The sequence below is a fragment of the Lepidothrix coronata genome, unplaced genomic scaffold (genome assembly GCF_001604755.1).
Source record: "Lepidothrix coronata isolate B3197 unplaced genomic scaffold, Lepidothrix_coronata-1.0 Scaffold10, whole genome shotgun sequence".
NCBI classification, from domain to species: domain Eukaryota; kingdom Metazoa; phylum Chordata; class Aves; order Passeriformes; family Pipridae; genus Lepidothrix; species Lepidothrix coronata.
The window spans coordinates 5,632,667-5,651,870 of record NW_016690190.1 but is presented as its reverse complement, the minus strand read 5'-3'; the positions used below and the strand labels follow the sequence as shown (position 1 = coordinate 5,651,870).

General features: G+C 37.7%; 1 protein-coding gene across 5 annotated transcripts in view; it reads left to right on the top strand.

The window, feature by feature from the left end:
- BICD1 (BICD cargo adaptor 1) overlaps positions 1 to 18,023 on the top strand; it is a 171,280-nt gene extending 153,257 nt beyond the window's left edge. Inside the window, exons 8-9 of one of the 5 annotated variants that reach the window (XM_017804894.1) lie at positions 6,381 to 6,456; positions 12,191 to 18,023. In XM_017804894.1, the coding sequence (XP_017660383.1) occupies positions 6,381 to 6,428 (48 nt within the window). In that variant the 3' untranslated portion in view covers positions 6,429 to 6,456; positions 12,191 to 18,023. Of the gene's footprint in view, positions 1 to 6,370; positions 6,457 to 12,190 lie in introns of all 5 variants that reach the window. The other 4 variants (XM_017804893.1, XM_017804892.1, XM_017804891.1 and 1 more) reach the window with 4 other exon arrangements.
- Positions 18,024 to 19,204: the final 1,181 nt, after the last annotated feature.

Sequence of the window (19,204 nt, the reverse complement as noted above, 5' to 3'; positions counted from 1 at the left end):
AACTGTATAAAAGAAAGGAACTGAAGATATATTTTTCTGCTTCTACCATTTCCATTTCTGCTGTTTTACTAACCCATTATTTAGCTTCTCAGTAGATTTAATGAGGAATTATTTAAAGCATTCATAGAAACCATTTGAGAAATAACATAAACACATCGTGATATTGAAAATGTGAAAAAATATACAGAGCTGATAAGAAACCTCTTAATGTTCTTAGTCTTTAACTGGAGAAAAATGCATTTTGCTAATTTTATTAATGACAAGGTATTATTTCTTTTTTAAAAGTTATTCTTAATACAAGCTACAGGAGAGGGCAAGGCTGGGATATAGCTTTATCACTGTACTTCGAGCTAGCAGACACATTAACACTGAAACATGGACTGATGGTGGAACAGCTCTCTAGATTTAGGATAATTCAAGTCTAAAAAAAAAAAGTAGAAATTAAGTCATGCAGAATAGATAAATCAATGGGAAAAGCACTCCATATAGTGTAGCTGTTGTATAGATGAAAGAACTCACTAGAACATAGCCAAGAGACCTGACATGTTCTGGAAAACCACTGAACCAGTGACCTACTAAACCATGTCTGTCAGTGTTGTGTGCCAGGCAGTGCATGAACTTGTTAGTGATGCTCCATGAGTTGGTTTGTGGAAATCAGCAAGACAAATAGTGTTTCCCTAAACACCATAAGCAAATAGCTATTAAATTCCCTTCCTGCTCTTACTCTTGAGAAGCATTCGACAGAAAGCTCTCTGTTACATTAACTCTGTCTGACCATGTCCTAAAGGTAAAGAGTTGAGAGGAGGAGGAGCAAGAGAAGGGTCCGTGTTATGAATTTGCGAGTGTAGAAACAATGGAGCCTCCCTTGCAAGAAAAAGAATGGACATGGGGAGATGACAGGAGATGAGGATTTCAGATGCATCCTACTGCTGCTCTGTTGCCTCTTAGGGCAATATATAGATATTGGTAGATAATGGGAGTTCAGCAGCATGCTTACATGTTTTACTCTTCAAATAGTTTTTGAGAAGACTAAGAAATAAGTAGTGGAAGAGCTGATTGTTATTGAAACTTCTCCAAACAAAAGTAATCTAAGACACCAAGTTTCTCTGAGTAGCAGGCTTAAGATGTGAAGTCACCTGGGTACTTGCAAGACTTGTCATAGGGATTTCATAGATCAGCTTTACCATGAAGAAATGTGAAACTGATATTTGGTTGATATATTTGTCTATCTCCACTCAGTGATCCATTATTCAGTTTAATAGGAACAGAAGTAAAACTCAGACAGTGGGAAATCCCAGGGAATCTGGGTGATGGGAAATGTGCAGGAGCTAACTTGCACCTGGTGAACTTTATTAAGCTGCCCGTGTGGAGCTGTACCAGGACAGGGCTGGCTGTCATGGGATGATACAATAGCTCAGTCCTCCCGTGCTGCTAGTTTTGTTCCTAGGCCAGGACAAGCTGACTCAATCCTGCTCTGAGCAAGCTGGGGTTAGTTAGGCCAGCCAGGCTCCACATGGAATCCCTGTGGCTGCTCCACTATAGTCCTCTCCTTTCAGTGACAGCCTGCAGAAACACAGTGCTGCATCCAGTTTGCATCTGGCAGACTGATCAGTTGGGGCTGTGTGTAGGGCAGAGGTAACTGTGTTATATCCAGACCCAAACTGACCCTGGAAATAGGAGGAGGGAGAGGCTCTTCTAATCTTTGACCTGTACCATTGTTTGTGGCTTTTTCTGAAGGTGTCACATCTGTCCCCTCACCAGCTGTTCTTTGTGATGACCATTACCTCCTGAAGTTCCTCTTGGCCTTGAGGAAGGTCAATTTTCTTGGCATCCATTAGAAAAATGGAGATAAATTATAAATGAAACTAGCTAGTCAAAGAACTGTATAAACTTATGTCCCCATCACCCCTGAATATAAAGAGTTTTGGGACTTTTCTCATCTTATCAGATTGCAGCTTGAAAGCATCTCTACAAATCTCAGCAAGGAGGACAAATATTTTTGTACCCTCTGCCTTATTCTTCTTGACATCTCACATTTGTCTTTTGGTTTTGAAATTTTCCTTGTTCTTTGTCTTTGAGCAAAGAGGATTGATTTATTGTCTTCGTAGGTCTCGCTCTGTTTCTACCTCTGCATGACTAGAAGACTACAGATTTGTTCTTTGCCCACTACTTTCAGCTCATGCTATTAACCACTCATTCTTTCCCATTAAATTGACCCCTCAGGGAAGAAAACTATTCATTACCATATTAATGGAGACAGCTTATTTTTCAAGTAAACTGCTAATAGCAACTTCATAGACATGTTATCAAATTCCTCAAGCTTGATGGAGCAAGTTCAATTGACATTGGGCAGTGTAACACAAAGAAAGATACCTTGAGAACTTTTACCTAGAAAAGAAGGAGTTTCTGTTGGCCTGATGTGGTCCATGGGATTCTAGGAAGGGTTTGTTTTAGCAGACTGAAAAAACCTCAATCTCATATTTTGTCATAAGCATTTCTTGACAGCTTTTTATTTATCAAGAACAGACTTTTCCCAAAGTTTTCATGTCAGAAATGCTAAATATGTACAGTACCTGTTGATTGGTTTGGTTTTTGACTCTCAGTTTTACCCTTTCAGATAAAAGGGGGAAAAAAAGAAAGCTTTTTATTGATTAATGAACTAAACACAGTTAAAAGTATGTTATGCTTAGGTTTGGATTCTGACTAGTCTCGGTCTTCGACAGCACTGTGTAGAGATTAGTAATTTACTGAGTGACAAAATGTGCTGAAATGTTCCATTGCAGTGTGCTGGGTCCTGAGCAGGTGGGATTGAAAATGCTTGCACATAGGTTTTTCACTGGGGACATTGCTGATGTCAACAGAAGGCATGCCCATCTCTCAGACAGTAATAACCCAGTAAAGTAGACCTGTGTTGATTAGAGTCACCCAGTTCACAGACTGAAGGGCAGAGCACACCTTGTGACACAAGGGAAATGCGTTGGGTTTGTGGCTGAGCCAAAGGGAAGCACAGGAAAATACTTTTTTTTTTTTATGAGATTTGCTCTCAGCACATAATTTATAGTAGCACATTCAGTGCTCATGTGAGCAGATGTAGTTTCTCTGAGCTTGGGGTTTTTTTAATGCTCTTACATCAGGAGCTGATTAGCCTGATTAGGACTAAGCATTAGATTCCAAAGAAAAATCAACAGTGTCTAATCAGTGAGAGAGGAAATCTCAGAGCCCTTTACACCACCACTGCCAACAAATGGCTAAAATGGTAAGAACCGGAAAGTCAAAACAGGACTAATGTATAGCACAAGTCAAGCTTCAAAGCTCCAACAGATCCAGTGGTGAATGTTGTCTAATACTGCCACAGGGCTCTGCAGCCCCAAGTCCTGCTGAATTCAGTGAAAACTGGCATATGAATTTCAATGTAAAATAGCTCCTCTTTGCCTTCTGTGGTTGAAATGATCACTAAAATTCATTTCTTTGTTATAAAGTTCATAGAATTGTAAAAGGACTCTTAAGGGATCAGCCAGCCCAGCTGCTGCTCCTAAGTGGTTTCTTTCCTCACAGTAAGTGAAGATGATGGAGAAATAAGATAGTCTGTATTTAATAACTTTCTTAATCATTTTGTTGGTCATAGTCTCAGAAGATACCCCAAAAAGTGTAATCTGTGTGTTCCCCAAGTATCTTCTACATAAATGACAAACTGTCCTTTCACTCTGTAACTTGACTGACAGTCCCTGAGATTTGAAAAATACAGGGAACAGGCTTCTTCCAATGTAATTTTAAAATTTATTTTTATTTTTCTAATAAAATAAAGCATGTCTTTCCTACCTTGTCTTTATGGCATGTGACATTGACCACAGAATTAGTAAAGACATCTTTGAAACTCCTAGCCTTCAGCACAGTATTTCAGAAAGAAGCAAACATTGACTTGAAACAAGCAGGAGTTCCTTAGTAGAAAGAAGTCATTTTATGATTGTCATGACATTAGAGAATAGCGTTATAAACCCTCTAAAATACTTAAAAGGATTAAATATAGAAGGAATAAAGTTAGCTCTGGCACAGCTACTTGAACATAAGTAGATAAGAAGCTCCTTTGAATTTGAAATGTGTCTATGTAAGCCATATGCATTCTGCTTAGCTTTTTCCTGGCATAATCCTCAACAACTTCACTCCTGGAGGATGTAGGAGCACGATTCAGTCATCTTAAGACACGTGGATCACTAGATTTGGTCCTGATGTGAGTGTGAGCCAGGATTGCATGTGCACTGCTGACACCAGCTAGAATTGTTGTTTCATGTGAAGTCAGGGAAGTCTGTTCTCACCGAAACAGTTACTATCCAGCTTGAATAATGCTGGCAGAATCTGGCTCGCTCGCTCTTCTTGCATTCTGCCAAATGTAGCAGATGAAGAACGCAACGTAAAATATTTGCACCATGTCTGAGATATTAGAATAGGATCATAAATTGGGCATTTGTGTTGTTCTGGAAAAGCCTGTCAGAACAATTTCTTCTGTATTTACGAAACCTGTCCACACCTTTTCATTACACAGCATTCTATTCTTTATTCCCTTTCTCGATGACTGCTACCTTGCATGAGCTGTCAGGGATGACTTTGCTTTGGACTTCTGCAAACTAGTTTGTTTAGAATTAAGACATTAATTTTTTTTTTACTTTTCAGTAATAATTTTCTTCCTGCAGTTAGCCTGGTCTGTCTGTTTCCCAGGCACCTCTTATTTTAATTAAGCTTTGTGCTGACCAGACAGACTCTTCTATTCATGACTCAAATACTCATGAACTCTTCTGCTAAGAGATGTACTGAGGACTCTAGTGACAACCCTGGTAAATGAGAGAATGGCAGAGTATCCTTTCTTATTCCATTTCTGCTTCCAGACACAGTGGTGCCAGCACTAACTGCACATATTTTTCTAATGTGCATACCTGTGTACTAGAAAATAAGGTCAAACTCCTGTCTTCTTTGCTGAAGTAGGAAGAAACCAGCAGTTTGAGTACACTTGCTTCCACCCACTGGAGGTCAGCACAGATCTTCACAGGAACTAGGAAGAAGCACTCTGGGCTGATATGAATTGAAATGTTATGATAGTGGATATGATGCTTGGTGTTGTTAGGAAGGTATGTTGCTCTGCATTGTACCTGGTGCCATCTCAAGACTCCTTACAGCAAATTTACGTGCACGTTCTTCCGCTTGATTGAGACAAAGAATAGAAGGGGGTTTTGGAAAATATCTACATTGTAAAGAGAAATGATTCCTTGAGTTGCAACCAATTGAAAAAACACCAGAATCCTTTCCAAGTACGTGAAGTTCCCCTTGTCTAATTTTTAAGGTTCAGAGGAAAGTAACTCCATTCCACCAAAGAGTCAGGTTGAGAATCAGGTTGAAGCAGTCAGAAAGGATGATAGGTCTGCTGCAAATCCCATTGGAGACAAAAAATAATCTCCAGTAGTTTTTCCTATGGTCAGAATTTCACCCATAGATTTTAATGTTCGAGAGGACCCTGATGACACTGTTGTCTGACAATCTGAATCACACAGACAGTGTGAAAGGTCAGACTGCTGTAGGGAAAATGAGCAAATCCTGAGATCTGGAAATCTCAGTAGAAACTAGTGATCTAAAAAGCAAGGTTGTCCTGTTCAACTGCTTTCATGAAGCCCCACAAATATTATTGTGTTTAAAGCTGTCTTCGTATTTCAAACATCACAGTAAAAACATAGCAATGAAGGATTATTTGGCTTTATTGTTATTTAATAAATTAATAACCAGAATACAGCTTTGCAAGTGATTAATGTGGAAACTGCTTTGGCAGGGAATTGATATAATAATCTAGACAGAACAGTGAAACCGACTGTATCGAGTTCTCCCTTTTCCCCAAAAACAAAAACCAGTCTCACAAGCACTGTTTAGAAGTTGTGAAGACAACTTCTTATTAGCTTTTTCTCAAACATTATAATGAGATGGCATCTGTAGTAGTTGTTATACGGATGTAAGTTTTTTGGATAAATTTTGAGTAGCTTTATTGACATTGTTTGTGCTAGATGTAAGAAAAACAACTTCATCACGAGCAGAAGAATGAGAAGTACAAGGTTTAAACCCAGACCCTGAATACAGCCCATTATTGCTGTCTGTTTAAACAAAAATTTGCCAATGTTAAGGGAAAGAAACATAAATTCTTCCACTGCTTCTTTTGAAAAAAGGAAAAAGGCAACAGCCAACGTTACTGTTATCAGAAAAAAAGGTGTTTCTGTCAGATAAGGAACCAAGAACACATTCCTCACTAAATCTCTCCATCAGATGCGTAGCCTGTGTACTACCGTTACTAACCCCTTGCTCTGTAATCTCTCTGTATATATGTCTAATTTATCAGTTTCTTGTAGATTGTCAGCAGCCTGCTGCCTCCATACCGCCACACGGCTCACAACTAGCCAGGGGGCCAGATTGCCAGACTGTCAGGTAAACTTAACTAACTCTCTTCTCTTTGCACATAGCTGCATGCACGCCTGCGACTCCCCTCCTCTTCCTGATACAAAAGCTCTTCGCTGCACTTTTCTAACAGCAAACTTGTAACAGCTCAAGGAACAGTGACAATTTCTGCAGTGACAGTACAAACACAAACCATGGCATTCATGCACTTGCTTTCATGTAAAAATATGGGGAAAATGCAGAGTTGGATCTTGCAGCCCTCATTTGATTTTTTTTTTATGCAGACAGTTTCTCAATCATGCCAAAATAGTAATGATTTTATTTTTTGCTACATCATTTTCTTTTAAATGAGGGGGCTTTAAATTTTAGGGGTAGATTCAGGCTTCCCTTTCACAACGTGGCATTTTAAAGGCATTTGTGAGATTTTAGTAGACACTTCTAAGAAAGTTCTCCCTGACTTGGAAACTCAGACCCAATGCAGTCAGTTTTTAATCTTGTTATTAAAAGTAAACACCTGATGTCCTTGCTCATAGGTGGTGCAAAGGCCAATTCATGCTTCTCAGACGGCTGAGTTAATCAAGGCACAAAACCAAACCTAAGCAAAAAGAGATACAATGATTTCCTTTATCAGTTCATGGCACATTCTGTGCATATATTTCCTTGTGCTGATGCTGTCATTTGAAGTAGGTTACATTAATTTTAGACCTTAGTCTGAACTGTAGTGCCCAAGTTGGTAAATAGCCAAACGTATAATGAAACTGTTTCCCCCACAGTGCTACACTAAACTTCCCGTGGGGAATGCTGCCGTGGTGCCCACTGGGGAAGGGGTGTGGTACAGCTTTCAGACCACACATCATTCACAGGGGATCACTTGGTGGCCTTAAACTCCTGCTTCATTAGTGCCTCTCTTTTATTGCCCACAAAGTGGAAGTATTATTATCTTCCTTACTATATAAGGGTAATATGAAAATTTTACTGAGAAGTTGGGGTAAGCTTATTATAACTGATAAGTATCATTTACTGATTTGCAGTTTGGAGTTTTACAGCACACTCAAAAAAAGTTACAAGTTACATTTAAAATCCTTAAAATGACTGTGATGTCTGCTGCATTTTAGATGGTACAGCAAATTGAGGTTATCATTAGATGCTTTGGATACATAGAAGCTTAATGTCAACAAGCCTTATTTTAACTCTAAATTTTAACCCTTATTTTAACACTAAATTCTACTCTGTTCTTTCCAGAGCTACTCTCCTTCTGAAGAATATGCTCTACTACTAATGTTAGTATCTCTTTAAATGTAAACAAACAATTGCTTCTGCAATTTTAAAAATTCTTCTCAGAATGGAAGACCTACCTGGTTTACTACTGACAGACGTTTGTCTGCAAGCCTTACCTTCTGATAATTTAAAATAATATTTTAAAAAACTTCAGATCAGTTATCCCACAAACAATATACCTGTATACTCAGCCGAAAAATTGACTGTCAAGTGCCTGTGGTTTTTTTACCACTAGACTGATGTTCTTCTGGTTAGGTGAAAACAACACACTATTTTTGGTATATTCACTCTGTTGCCTTGCTTGCCTCAGCCATAGAGCTGCCCAGCTTTGTAAAGCAGTGAAGCATACCAAGAGATTAGAAGCAGGCCAGCATGATGGCATAAATTGTTGAGCTCTTTAAACAAAGATTTATTTATTTATTTAAATAAATTTGAAATACGGAATAAAATTTAAAGAACCAGTTAGACTTACTGAGGTTCAGCTTTTCTGAATGCAGCAGAGAAGGAAGACAGGAGCTTGTCCTGCCTTCCTCATCCTCTGACAGCCCATGCAGGTGTGGTGCATGATTTCAATCACAAAGTGATACCAAGAGGCAAATGAAAGCTCTGCCCAGCCCTGAAGTCATGTATTTTAAGAGAGGGGTATGTTTGTTTTTAAAGTCTCTGACACAATCCTTGAGGTAAGGTGACCCCTCAGTGGCATTTCAGTCAGGACTGAACGAGAGCTTGTTAAGAGTTGTGTTTCACACATATGTTTTCCACATCCTGCAGTGTCTAATCATGATCAAACTAGTTAATATGCCTGGCCATAACACAGGTAGATTCACAGAGTATTCCCTCATCCATTATCTATACTGATTTGTAAGTGGGACTCGTATAACTCTGGAATTTTTAGTAGTTGTGATTCCAGTACATAGGCTTTGGTAGGTCTCACTAGATTAGCTATAGACAGTTTCAAGTTGAATGAAGACGAAACTTTAGACTCAAGTTATCTATTAGTAAAAAGAAAAAAAACAACCAAAACCAAAATGAAACCAAACCCAAAACAAACAATCCCCCGATACTTCAAATGAAATTAATATTACACATTTAATAAAAAATAATGCTTTTCTTTATAAAAAACAGGAAATAAATTTTAAATCATGTAAAATATTACTGGTTGCATTCTGAAAATATTACTGGTCTGTTTATACTTTCCATTGCTGATTATTTTTCCGTTACAATCAATGCCAGACAATATTGCATGTGAATGGCATTGTTGAGACAGAGAACAGCATACTTACAAACACTGAAGTGCTTTGCACACTGTTTTCCAGTTGATTTTAGAAATACGTGATTAGCATTTTGGGTGCCACGGGACAAAAAAGAGCTCCTTAAAACCAGACAATAATACTGACACAAAAAAATGACACAGACTTTATTCATCAGTTGAATGAATAGATCCCCAAATGATACCAGCCTTTATAGAGATGTTTACAAAAATGTCTATTAAAACCTAATGTTTTAAAAGCTGCGCATATCCCATGGGAGGAATGTAACAATGTTCTTCCTTATTCTCAGTTAATAGTCAACAGCTTCACGTTCTTCCACGTCTCTCTATTGCTTTGTGTTATTAATCTTACCTGCCATCCTCTACTGCCTGCGACTGTCAATGTGCCTGATAGCTCAGCTCCAGGACCTGCTGCCACGAGCACCTATCCTGCTTGAAAAGCACACTGAATGCCATATTTCTGATGTATTTTTGGGTTATATACTGCTGCAGCAATCTGCTTTAATGAACTGGATGTATTATGTTTCTGAAGAGGGGACTGTATAACAGTAGAGTTATAGGAAAAGATTTAAATCTACTGGGACTAGAAGTGACGTGGTTATATATGTTGCTATAAAGGTGTCTGATAGCCTTGTAATTTTTTTTCTCTTTCTAATTCCCCTAATATTTATTATTGGTTGAAGAAGAGATAGTGAGACAGAGTTTTCTCTTTCTTCCATGCATAGAAGTGTGCTTGTATTTCAAAGTAAGAAGCAACGCAGAATTACCATGAAGAGAAAATTAATATAATTCTAAGGACAGTGCTTAGAATTGCTAATCTGAGCATAGCCTGGGATAGTTTGTATTACAGTATTTACAGTCAGGGCTGACTTTGTACTGAAGGTCATGCCATAACATTATTATGGTTGTGTATATTTGTGTAGAGGAGAATCTTATGTGTCTCAAAAGATCCTCTTTCAGGCCATTGCTGTACATAAGTAGTTGTAACTATGGCCATTTCCTCACCAGTCCTCTCCCTCAGAGCACAAACGTCTTTTGTTGCTTATTTTTAAAGCTGGGAAGGAAGCCCCAAAAGACAAACATGTCTGCTAATGAGCAAGGAATGTGTGCACTGAGTTTCTGTTCCTTTCTGGCAGTTATAGGAGTCCTGTTAAAAAAGAAATGGGGCAACAAGGGAGTTGAGTAAGGCGGTTTTTGTAGGGTCACATGTCTACCACCTTTTTTCCCCCACAAATGTAATGTTAAAGTTGTAATTCACTTTTATATCTCTGAAAGACTTAAGACCAGTGCTTCTCCTAAGCCTATCTTGAAAACTTAGGAGGTGCTGAAACCAGGAGCTGGCTCTTGATAAGTGGATGAGTTTGAGAGCAAATACAGACCTTTTGGATGCATCTGCAGTCACTCCTGACACGTTTGTTTGTGTGGAGTAGGCAAAAATCTCAGCCAGATCTCTCTTTAGATGCTGTATCTGCATCTGCAGGTGGCAGAATATGGGAGAAGAAAGGGATAGTTATTGCCATGGAAATAATTACTTAGCGAGTACAGGTTTGATGTCTTCTCAGTGTTTGATTAAACAAGTCCAACTACTAAACTTCAAGAAAATATTTTAGATTAAATATTTATACCTAGGTGCTTAGAGTTAGGCTAAATCAATATATAAACTGAGGCATCTTAGTCCATAACACTACACACTTTGAGACTGAACTACTCAGACAGCTGAGCATAAAACAAAACTTGTGAGGTCCTGAACTTATATAACTCATTCTCACCAGCCGTGTTACAATTGGGAAACTTCAGGAGCCTTAATGTGAAACAGAATCTAACTTAAGACATGCAACTCTGTGATCTTCAAATAAGCTCCTGCTGAATTGTAATACCTGTGGATTTGTAGTCATACCTTCCTAGGCTTCTCTGATTTGAAAATGTGGACATTGCCATCAACTTAATGGTGATGGTGCACACTTCTTTCTGTCTTCAGTCAAACGCAGTGTCATTTCTTTGTTTCCTGAAGTAAATGCTATATGCAGAACTAAAGACATTTTCAGTGCCACTGGCATTTCCAGCAGCAGATTTTCATATACCTCTGGCTTTTCAAATTGATTCATTTCCAGCAATAGACTAATTGCATTCCTTCAGCCAATACTCCAATAGTCTGTGCTGCAGAGATAATATGTAAAAGCATAAAAGAACTGTTTCTGAAGAAGGAACACAGAAAAGGCAAATTCTCTTGAAGACAGAGACATAAATGATTGTGCTTTATCATATATCACACTGTTGAGCTTGGAATAACTTCAAGACTGTAGAACATTTGAAGCACTGAGGAAAAAACTCTTCCCAGACACATTAAAGATCTGAGTTTTGTGGCACTGTTTCTCTTCTCTTTATAAACTACATTTACTTGCATTTTGTTCTGGTATCTTGTTTTGCTGCTTTGGAACTCTGCACCAAGAAGTGGGTTGTGTTTGTGTTAGCTGCCCCTCATCTTGGCTGCTACTCCAGCCCCACCTGGTTTGCAGAAAGCTGGTTCAGACCTCTCTACACAATGTGACAGCGAATGCTGTTATCAGACAAATTGTACATGAGAAACAGTCAAATGACAGAAGTACATGACAGAATAAAGAGAATCCCAACACCACAAAACCCAAAAGAAAACTAAACATAAAAAAATCCCCACCCTTTGGGAGCGTTAATTACAAAATATGTAATGCTCATGTTGCCTGATGAAGAAGATTACACTGTGTTTTTACAGATGTACTAGAAAATAGGTCCCACTCAGTAAGAGATCACGTTTTCACAAAGTTATGAAACCTGATTTCCATCCTGTGGCACTGTCCTTCATTTCAAACAATAGAAATAGAAAATCTTCAATATTCACACAAAGATGGCACCCTCATCTTGTCCTTCAAATTTGCTCTCCCATTTCACACATGCATTCTTTTCTCCACACAGCGTTTCTCATCAGAGCATGCAAACAGCAGTTGTGTACAGGAACTCGCAAGTGGGATATCTGGACCACTTCACATCTGCATCCAGGTGTCACTGAATGCATGCACACTGAGGATTTTCTTTATGTGTACTGTGTGTCTGAGGATATGGATTTAGAGATGAGGCTTCATCCCCTTCTAAAGTTCATTTCCAGCCCTGTACTATTTACATGGATGTAAAAAGTTTGCCATGTATTTTAAGCACTTTTTCTCTTTTCTTTTTAATTTTCAGTCCTAATGCTCTTCCAGAAGAGCAGCCACATTCCAGCTCTCAGTGTGCCCCTCTCAACTGTCTCTCTAAGCCTCCTCCTTACCCCTAATCTTCATATGCAACGTAAGAGAAAATGCAAACAGAGTGGAGTTCGTGCAACAAGAGTTGGGGTTGTTCCCAGCAAGCAGGTGGACAATCCTGCCTTGTTGCTGCATTGGCAAGTCTGGATTCATATCCCCTGCTCTGGCAGCTGAGGGAAGGTTGAGAAGAAGAACACAAAGCACAGAGCCCAACCTATCAAGAAGACTTTTTATGGTTCCTCTGATTGTACTCAAACTGTGCTATCACGACTGAAGTGTAGTGAAATTTAACATCTCGACAAAAATGTTCCTCTCAGCTGCTTGGCTTTACCTCTGAAATCATGAGAGACTTAAGCCAATGTTAAAAAAAATATGTTACAAAAATCCTACCCTCACATACTCCAAGTTCAGCCATAGGAACCAGTTCAAATTTCCTTTTGTCTTCAAGGGTGTGATATTTATTTCTTACTTTATTTGCACCAGAATTTTGTGTTTATGAAATACAGTCTTCTTTTTTTTTTTCTGTGAGAATTGTATTTAACTGATTTTATTTTTTGAAACCAAGCAGAAATAGCTTCAGCAAAGAATGACTGTGTTAATATTAAAAAGAGGCTTGTTGCATTGGCCAGCATATGGCCATATTTTATTGCACAAAAATGTTGGAAATGGGTTGAATTGAAATGTTAACAATGACTGTATATTTTGCTGCTGCACTGATTTTGTTTATGCACTTGTTTTTTTAATTCCTATTACACTAGCTTCTGGTTTTGTTCTAGCTCTTCACTGAAAGATAATTATTAAGCCTAAGAAGGAGATGAAAGGATAATGTATTGATTTGTTTTCAGTTGTTTGCTTGCGTTGTAATTATATTTTTTGCATTTCAGACAAGTAGATGAATTGGTGCTGTTTTCTGGGATTACTTTCTATTTGGTATCTGAGAAAGAAAATCTAAAACAAGTAAAATGCTGTGTGCTAATTAAAAACATTTTTTCCTCCCACTCCCATATTCAGGATCCTAGCTCGAGGCCTTACCAGGGAAGGCTGCTATGAATGGTGAAGTCATATGCATTTCGTGTGAAGTATTCTGTGGTGAAAGAACTCATGCAGGTAGGGTTAAAGGTGTGGGTCAAAGTTAGTAGGACTTTACTGTAGTGCATTTTTTCCTTGCCAAAAATCAACAGACACAGAACCTTAGCTCATGTCAGTTTATGACAAATACTCAGGTGATCTACACTACGCAGACTTTATCTCAACAGTGCACAGTGTTCCTAGTTAAAGATTCTTTCCTGTAAAAGCTGAGTAAGCCTGTTCTTTTCTTAAAAGCGGTGAGTTTCAGAATGAAATCAAGGATAGAGGAATTTATTTTGCACAGTACCTGGCAGCAAGGCAAGCGGCTAAATAAGCGGCATCTCTGGGCTTCCCGTCTGGTTATCAGCTAGAAAAACAAGTCTGCAGCACTGCCTACCTGCCTACTTGTTGGTAACTAGCAGGCTCCTTGTTTTGTCAGGTGGCCTTAATATATTTACAGAAGAAAGGCTTAGATATTTCCACATGTCTTTATTCCTTCTCTGCAGCACATGTATGACCTAGAAGTGGGAAACACAGAACAGCCTGAGGTATAGAGCAGCTGAGGAAAAAAACAATTGCTGCAGGTGTGGTTGGAACAAGTCTTTCAAATTCTGCCTGGAGCTGAGAAAATGAAGTCAGTTTTTTAGTAACAGTGCTTACCAAATGTTACAATACACAAGACATCAGCAGAGGAGAGAATCGGTGACCACTCAGTGTGCCTAACAAATCATTATTACCATAGTACCAGTAACGAAGGTGCTGTAAATAGAAATATTCTATGTCATCAACAACGTCTGTCGTGTAACCTTGGCAAAGCAGCTGAGCTATTGTAACAAAACATCCAGAGGTAGAGAAAACAGGAACAAACTGATATCCAGTTCTGATCAGATCAAACAGACAACACTCGGCAGTGTTTTGACTTTGGTTTCCATGCAGTTGGCATGATTCTCCTCGTAAATGTTTACATCACTATTCAGCATCATACTTAACCTGTTGTCTTGTCATAGAAAAGTCAAGTGAAACCTTGTTCAGCTCTATCATAATGTCTGAGACTGAAATTAGCTGCTATTTTGATTGCTATTTTTAAAAAAACAATATTTTGTCTGAGGCAAATTCAGCCTTCAAAAAGTGTCTCCAGATTCCTGACCCTGTTTGTCTGGTGTAATAAAATCATGCAGTGGCCATGTCTGCATCCAACAGAGACAGCTACTGTATATTGTTAATAAGAAAAGGAATTTACATAGCACTTTGAATACAGTTACCACAGACTGCACTTGGAATAGTTTTTCCTATTTTCATATCCAAATCAAAGACATTTTCCCTGAACTTTAGTTAAGCAGAAAATCAGTGAAATACGTTTCCTTTCTATACAGATACAAATTTATTGGGAAAAAATGTTGTATCAGGACAGTTTAGAAACATATTTTTATCCAGTTGTTTTTTGCAGAGCAACTTTGGGAAATCAAAGCATTGTACTGGCATGTCCATGTGGATCAAGGGTTATGAAACAGCATCCAGTGCTATAGAAGTAGTGGCCCCGTTTTATAGAACTAATAAATTTTTTATTCTCTTAAGTTTTAAATTCTTAATTTATAAGTTTTCAATTTACATTTTTTTATATATAACAAAACTTAAGTGTTGGAAGTGTAAGAGAACTAGAAAAAAGCCAACTTAAATGTACAAATGGTTGTAGTTATTGCATTGTGAGTTATAAAACTATATAGGTCCCTGGGACAACTTTTATCAGTTAATCAGTACAAAATAAAATACATGCCTTGAACTTAAGATGATAAACTCTTCTTTGTTACATGTTGATTGATGACATAAAACTTTGTGAGAGATTTTGTAGGAAATATTTACATGCAGACAAAACCAGAAACAAAAACCTGGGATTTCTAAGGGTTGCAAAATACTATATTTTGCCCATTTAAAATGAATTTATGTTGTGTTGATATCTATTCTGCTTTTTAAAGATTAAGAAAAATTATACATATATTTTTAATGGTTGAGTATACTCAGAAGCACTGCAATGTGTCATACTCAGTAAGGAAGCAATTCAAATCCTGCTCTGACTTTTGTGTCTGAAATGCAGCTTTTGTTCTCTATGATGGCCTTGGAATTTCTTTGGATTTGAAATAGCTACTCAAAATAGGGTTATTTAGGTCAAAATAGGGACATTTTGGTTTGATTTTTTTTTGGCTGTAGTGAAAAAATATTCCTTGTTCAGTGAAATGATCTGCTCCTGGAAATCAAGTTTATAGTAAATGTGTGGGGGAAAAAACAAAAAGAAAGAAATAGAAAAAAAATCAAATATAAAGGCAGAAAAAGATGAAGAAGTAAATTGTAAAATGTAATAGTATGGAAAATATATTTTCTATCAGTCAGAAACTACCTGGAGGTTTTACAGAAAGAGGACATATTACCATTTTTCATGCTAATCGTACAGAATTTTCTGCCTTCTAGAGGGAGGCAATAGTGATATTCTTTCTGATTGATCTGATTGACAGGTTGGCATCTCTGTGCTTTCTCTATCCACATTTTTCACAGTAAATTAATGTAACCATAGTTATACAGTAGAGTTCGTAGAATGAAACTGTAATTAACGCTGCAAGTGTTAATGCCAAGATGATTTTCAGTTTATTTTTTATTTAAAAAAAATTTATAACGTTGTTTAAGCCATTTGCCATATTAATGTGTGTACATAAAGGAGATTATGTTATGAAATATAACCTCAGTCATGAAATATGACCTCACCTATGAAGGCTGCTCACGATAGTTACGTTGGAAATACTTAAGTAAGCTGTAAGTAAAATCTGCCCCAGTCCTTGTCACACTGGGGACAACACCCAGAGTCCAGGCCCTTATTTTGATACCAACCTTATTGTTCAATCATGCAATGCCAAAGTCAGTAGTTGTGCTACCGATGCCACTATAGCTGGATTGATCGTCATCATCATAAGGTATAGATTACATCAGCCTTTCTGAGGTCTGTTCCTTTCTTTGGCAGAAGATGCGTATCCATTGAGGTTACAGTAAATTTCTTTCTTTTGTACTTCAGAAATGTTCGTTTGAGAATGGCAGGCACTGATGTTTTACCTTTGAAGTAAGATAATTGCTATAGTTACCTCTTTAAAAATTCCAGTCATCACTTCTCTTCAGTTTTCCTTTGCTGTGTGTGCAGTGAGTCTGAAAAGGATATATACTATTCAGACTTTTTTAGCCATTAAGGGGTTTTTTTTAGTTTAATTAAGCATCCTGTGAAAAAGAAATAAAAAAGCAATTGCCTTTTGCCGTCAGGCACAAATGCATCAAAATATGCAATGTAAAATGTGTGCATGAGATTGTTAACATTGTGTAGCTTCTCCATATCCTTAACTAAGCTAGAAAATTCTTATTTCTTGTGTGATATGCTTATTCCTCTTGCTAGAAGGGCAAGAGAACTATACAGAGAGTCTGTGTCTTTCATTCGGAGGCGCACGGCTTAAATCCTTATTGGTTTTTAATCTGTTTCCTGTGGAGTTCTTGAAAATCCCCTTTGTGAAATGTAATGGCAACCAAGTGAGAAACTGACAAAAAGTAAGGGAAAAATCCTACATTTCATGGCTGGAGTTGATGTGCAGGCAGACTCTGGGTGATAGAGCCTTGTGCTTCAAAAATGTCTCTCTACGAAGCTCTGTATTTGTTTTGATAATTATGATCTGCTGTAAAAGAAAGGGTGGATAAGAGTATGTTTTTTCTCACGTTAGTGTTCTGAGTTTTTATTATGTGGTTACTTGATTTCAGAAATATTTTGGAAATCAATAAACAGAAGGATTTGATAAAAGTTTCAAGTAGACTGGCTTGCTAGCTGAGTTGTTATTTTATCAGCTATGAACAAGAAATAAGAGTAATCTAGCTTATTTTATTATTATTTCTTCTGTTCACAGATATGGCTATGTGTGCTATGCCAGTGGATAAATTAAGTCCATTTTATTAGTTATTGCCCTATTTATTATCAGCCCTGTGGTTTGACTGTTAAGGGGTTAATTAACTCGATCCTTTGTAAACAATTAAAAAAAAAAAAAGAAAACTGATGTTTTGTGACTTTTGTAATCTATTGAATGTTTCCATTTGCATGATGTTCTGTATCTAATGAACCATACAGATTGCTGTGTTCCTTTCAAAAGAGTTTTAACATTGGTGGAGTTTGTGACAAACACAAATTTGTATACTGTATGTTTACTGCTGTAATAACTCAGCTACTCCTATGTTGAATTGACATTATGTTGTCCTGCCTTCTTGGGGTTAAATGATGAAGTGTTTCTAGGTGGTGAAGAAAATATAAAAGTATATATGTTCATTTGCTAAAGACTGAGTATTGGAAACTCTTCTTGTTGTTACTTTATGCTAAAAGCAAAAAAAGTTAAATAATTCTTGTTTCCAAAAGTGCATCATTTGTTTTTAAAATTGAAGTAATTCCCATGTTAACTCTTCCTTGTCCTTGTAGACAATCCTAGATTAATGCCTTGTGAGGGATTCATAAAGTCTGTGCTTGTACATGTGTAATATGATCATGCAGTCAAATGGTTGGGAAAAACACTCTAGTGCTGAAGAAAATAATTAAAAGAAGCTGATATACTGATTCTTACATCTTTATGTTCCAATTAAAATTACAGTGTAATGCATAACTGTTCCAGTGAATAAACTGGCCATTTTTGTTCATTTAACATCATTCTGTCTGGTCTACTTCTATTTACAGCAGTTTGCAGTGCTTAGACTTGGCTTAGACTTTCAAAATGATTTAGCTTTTAAAAATCCTTAATTGTAAGTCTAAAAGGCATCAGACAGGAAATTAAGAATGGAAGTCAACATTAAAGGAAAAGGGATTAAAAATTAAAGCAAAGATACTTCCTCTGTTTTCTGAGTTGAAGGAAGATACTAAAATACTGTTTACCCATATAATGTTTCCAACAAATTTGAGTCATCTCTGAAATGTTGCAGCATGTGCATAAAGTTTCAGTAGAAGAACGCTTTGTAAGATGCAAATCTCCACCCTCAGCCTATGTGGAAGCAAAGGAAGAGCTGAAGTTGACATAAAATTGGCTTGGGAGTGCTGTGTGCAGGGTACCATACCTACTTTTTTACAGTAAGAAACATCCTTTTCCCTTGTAGAAGAGCCATGCTCTGAATGTGAGGAGGTGAAAATCCCTCCACACTGATCCAGGAGCTCAGCCCTGGCAGGAGGGTGGCTGCTGTTTGCAGGGTCTCTGAGGGATAGAAAATGTCCAGCTTTCAGAAATGGGTCAGGAAGAGCCTGGAGGGATGATTGCACCTCCAGGCCTTCTGTGATGTTTGACTCAATGGGAATTATTGGAGGGCTGGGTTTGTTTTTGGCTGGCTGGAGAGGTGCATTGTATAGTAATATGATTTGTGCATGGTGACAGAAGTGGGGTTCAAGAGCTGTTGCTTGTCTAAGTTCTTTCCACTTCTCTTTTTTCTTTCTTTTTCTCATCTAACTGGGGGAGGTCTCACACATTATCTGTGCTCGTTGCAGAAGTGCCTTTGGCAACACTCTTCCATGATCATTTTAGCAGGAGTGTGACTGCTCTGGATAGAATTTTCTTACACTGGGTGTTCCTCTCCTTCAATTTTAAATTAAAAGAGTTTCTGTGAGTTAAGAAGAAAAAAAAAAAGGAGAAAGCAGGCTTCCCTTAGTGTATTTGTTCTGAAATCATTCTTATTTCAAAGTTGATTTGAGAAAATTCTAACCCATATTGCTCCTTCCCCTTCCTCTGTATCCTCCCTTCAACTGGTCCTGTGCAACACTCTGAGAGGCAATGGTACGAGTAAAGTCACTGAAGTAGTCTGGGTTAATAAAAAACCAACCAACCAACCAAAAAACAAACAC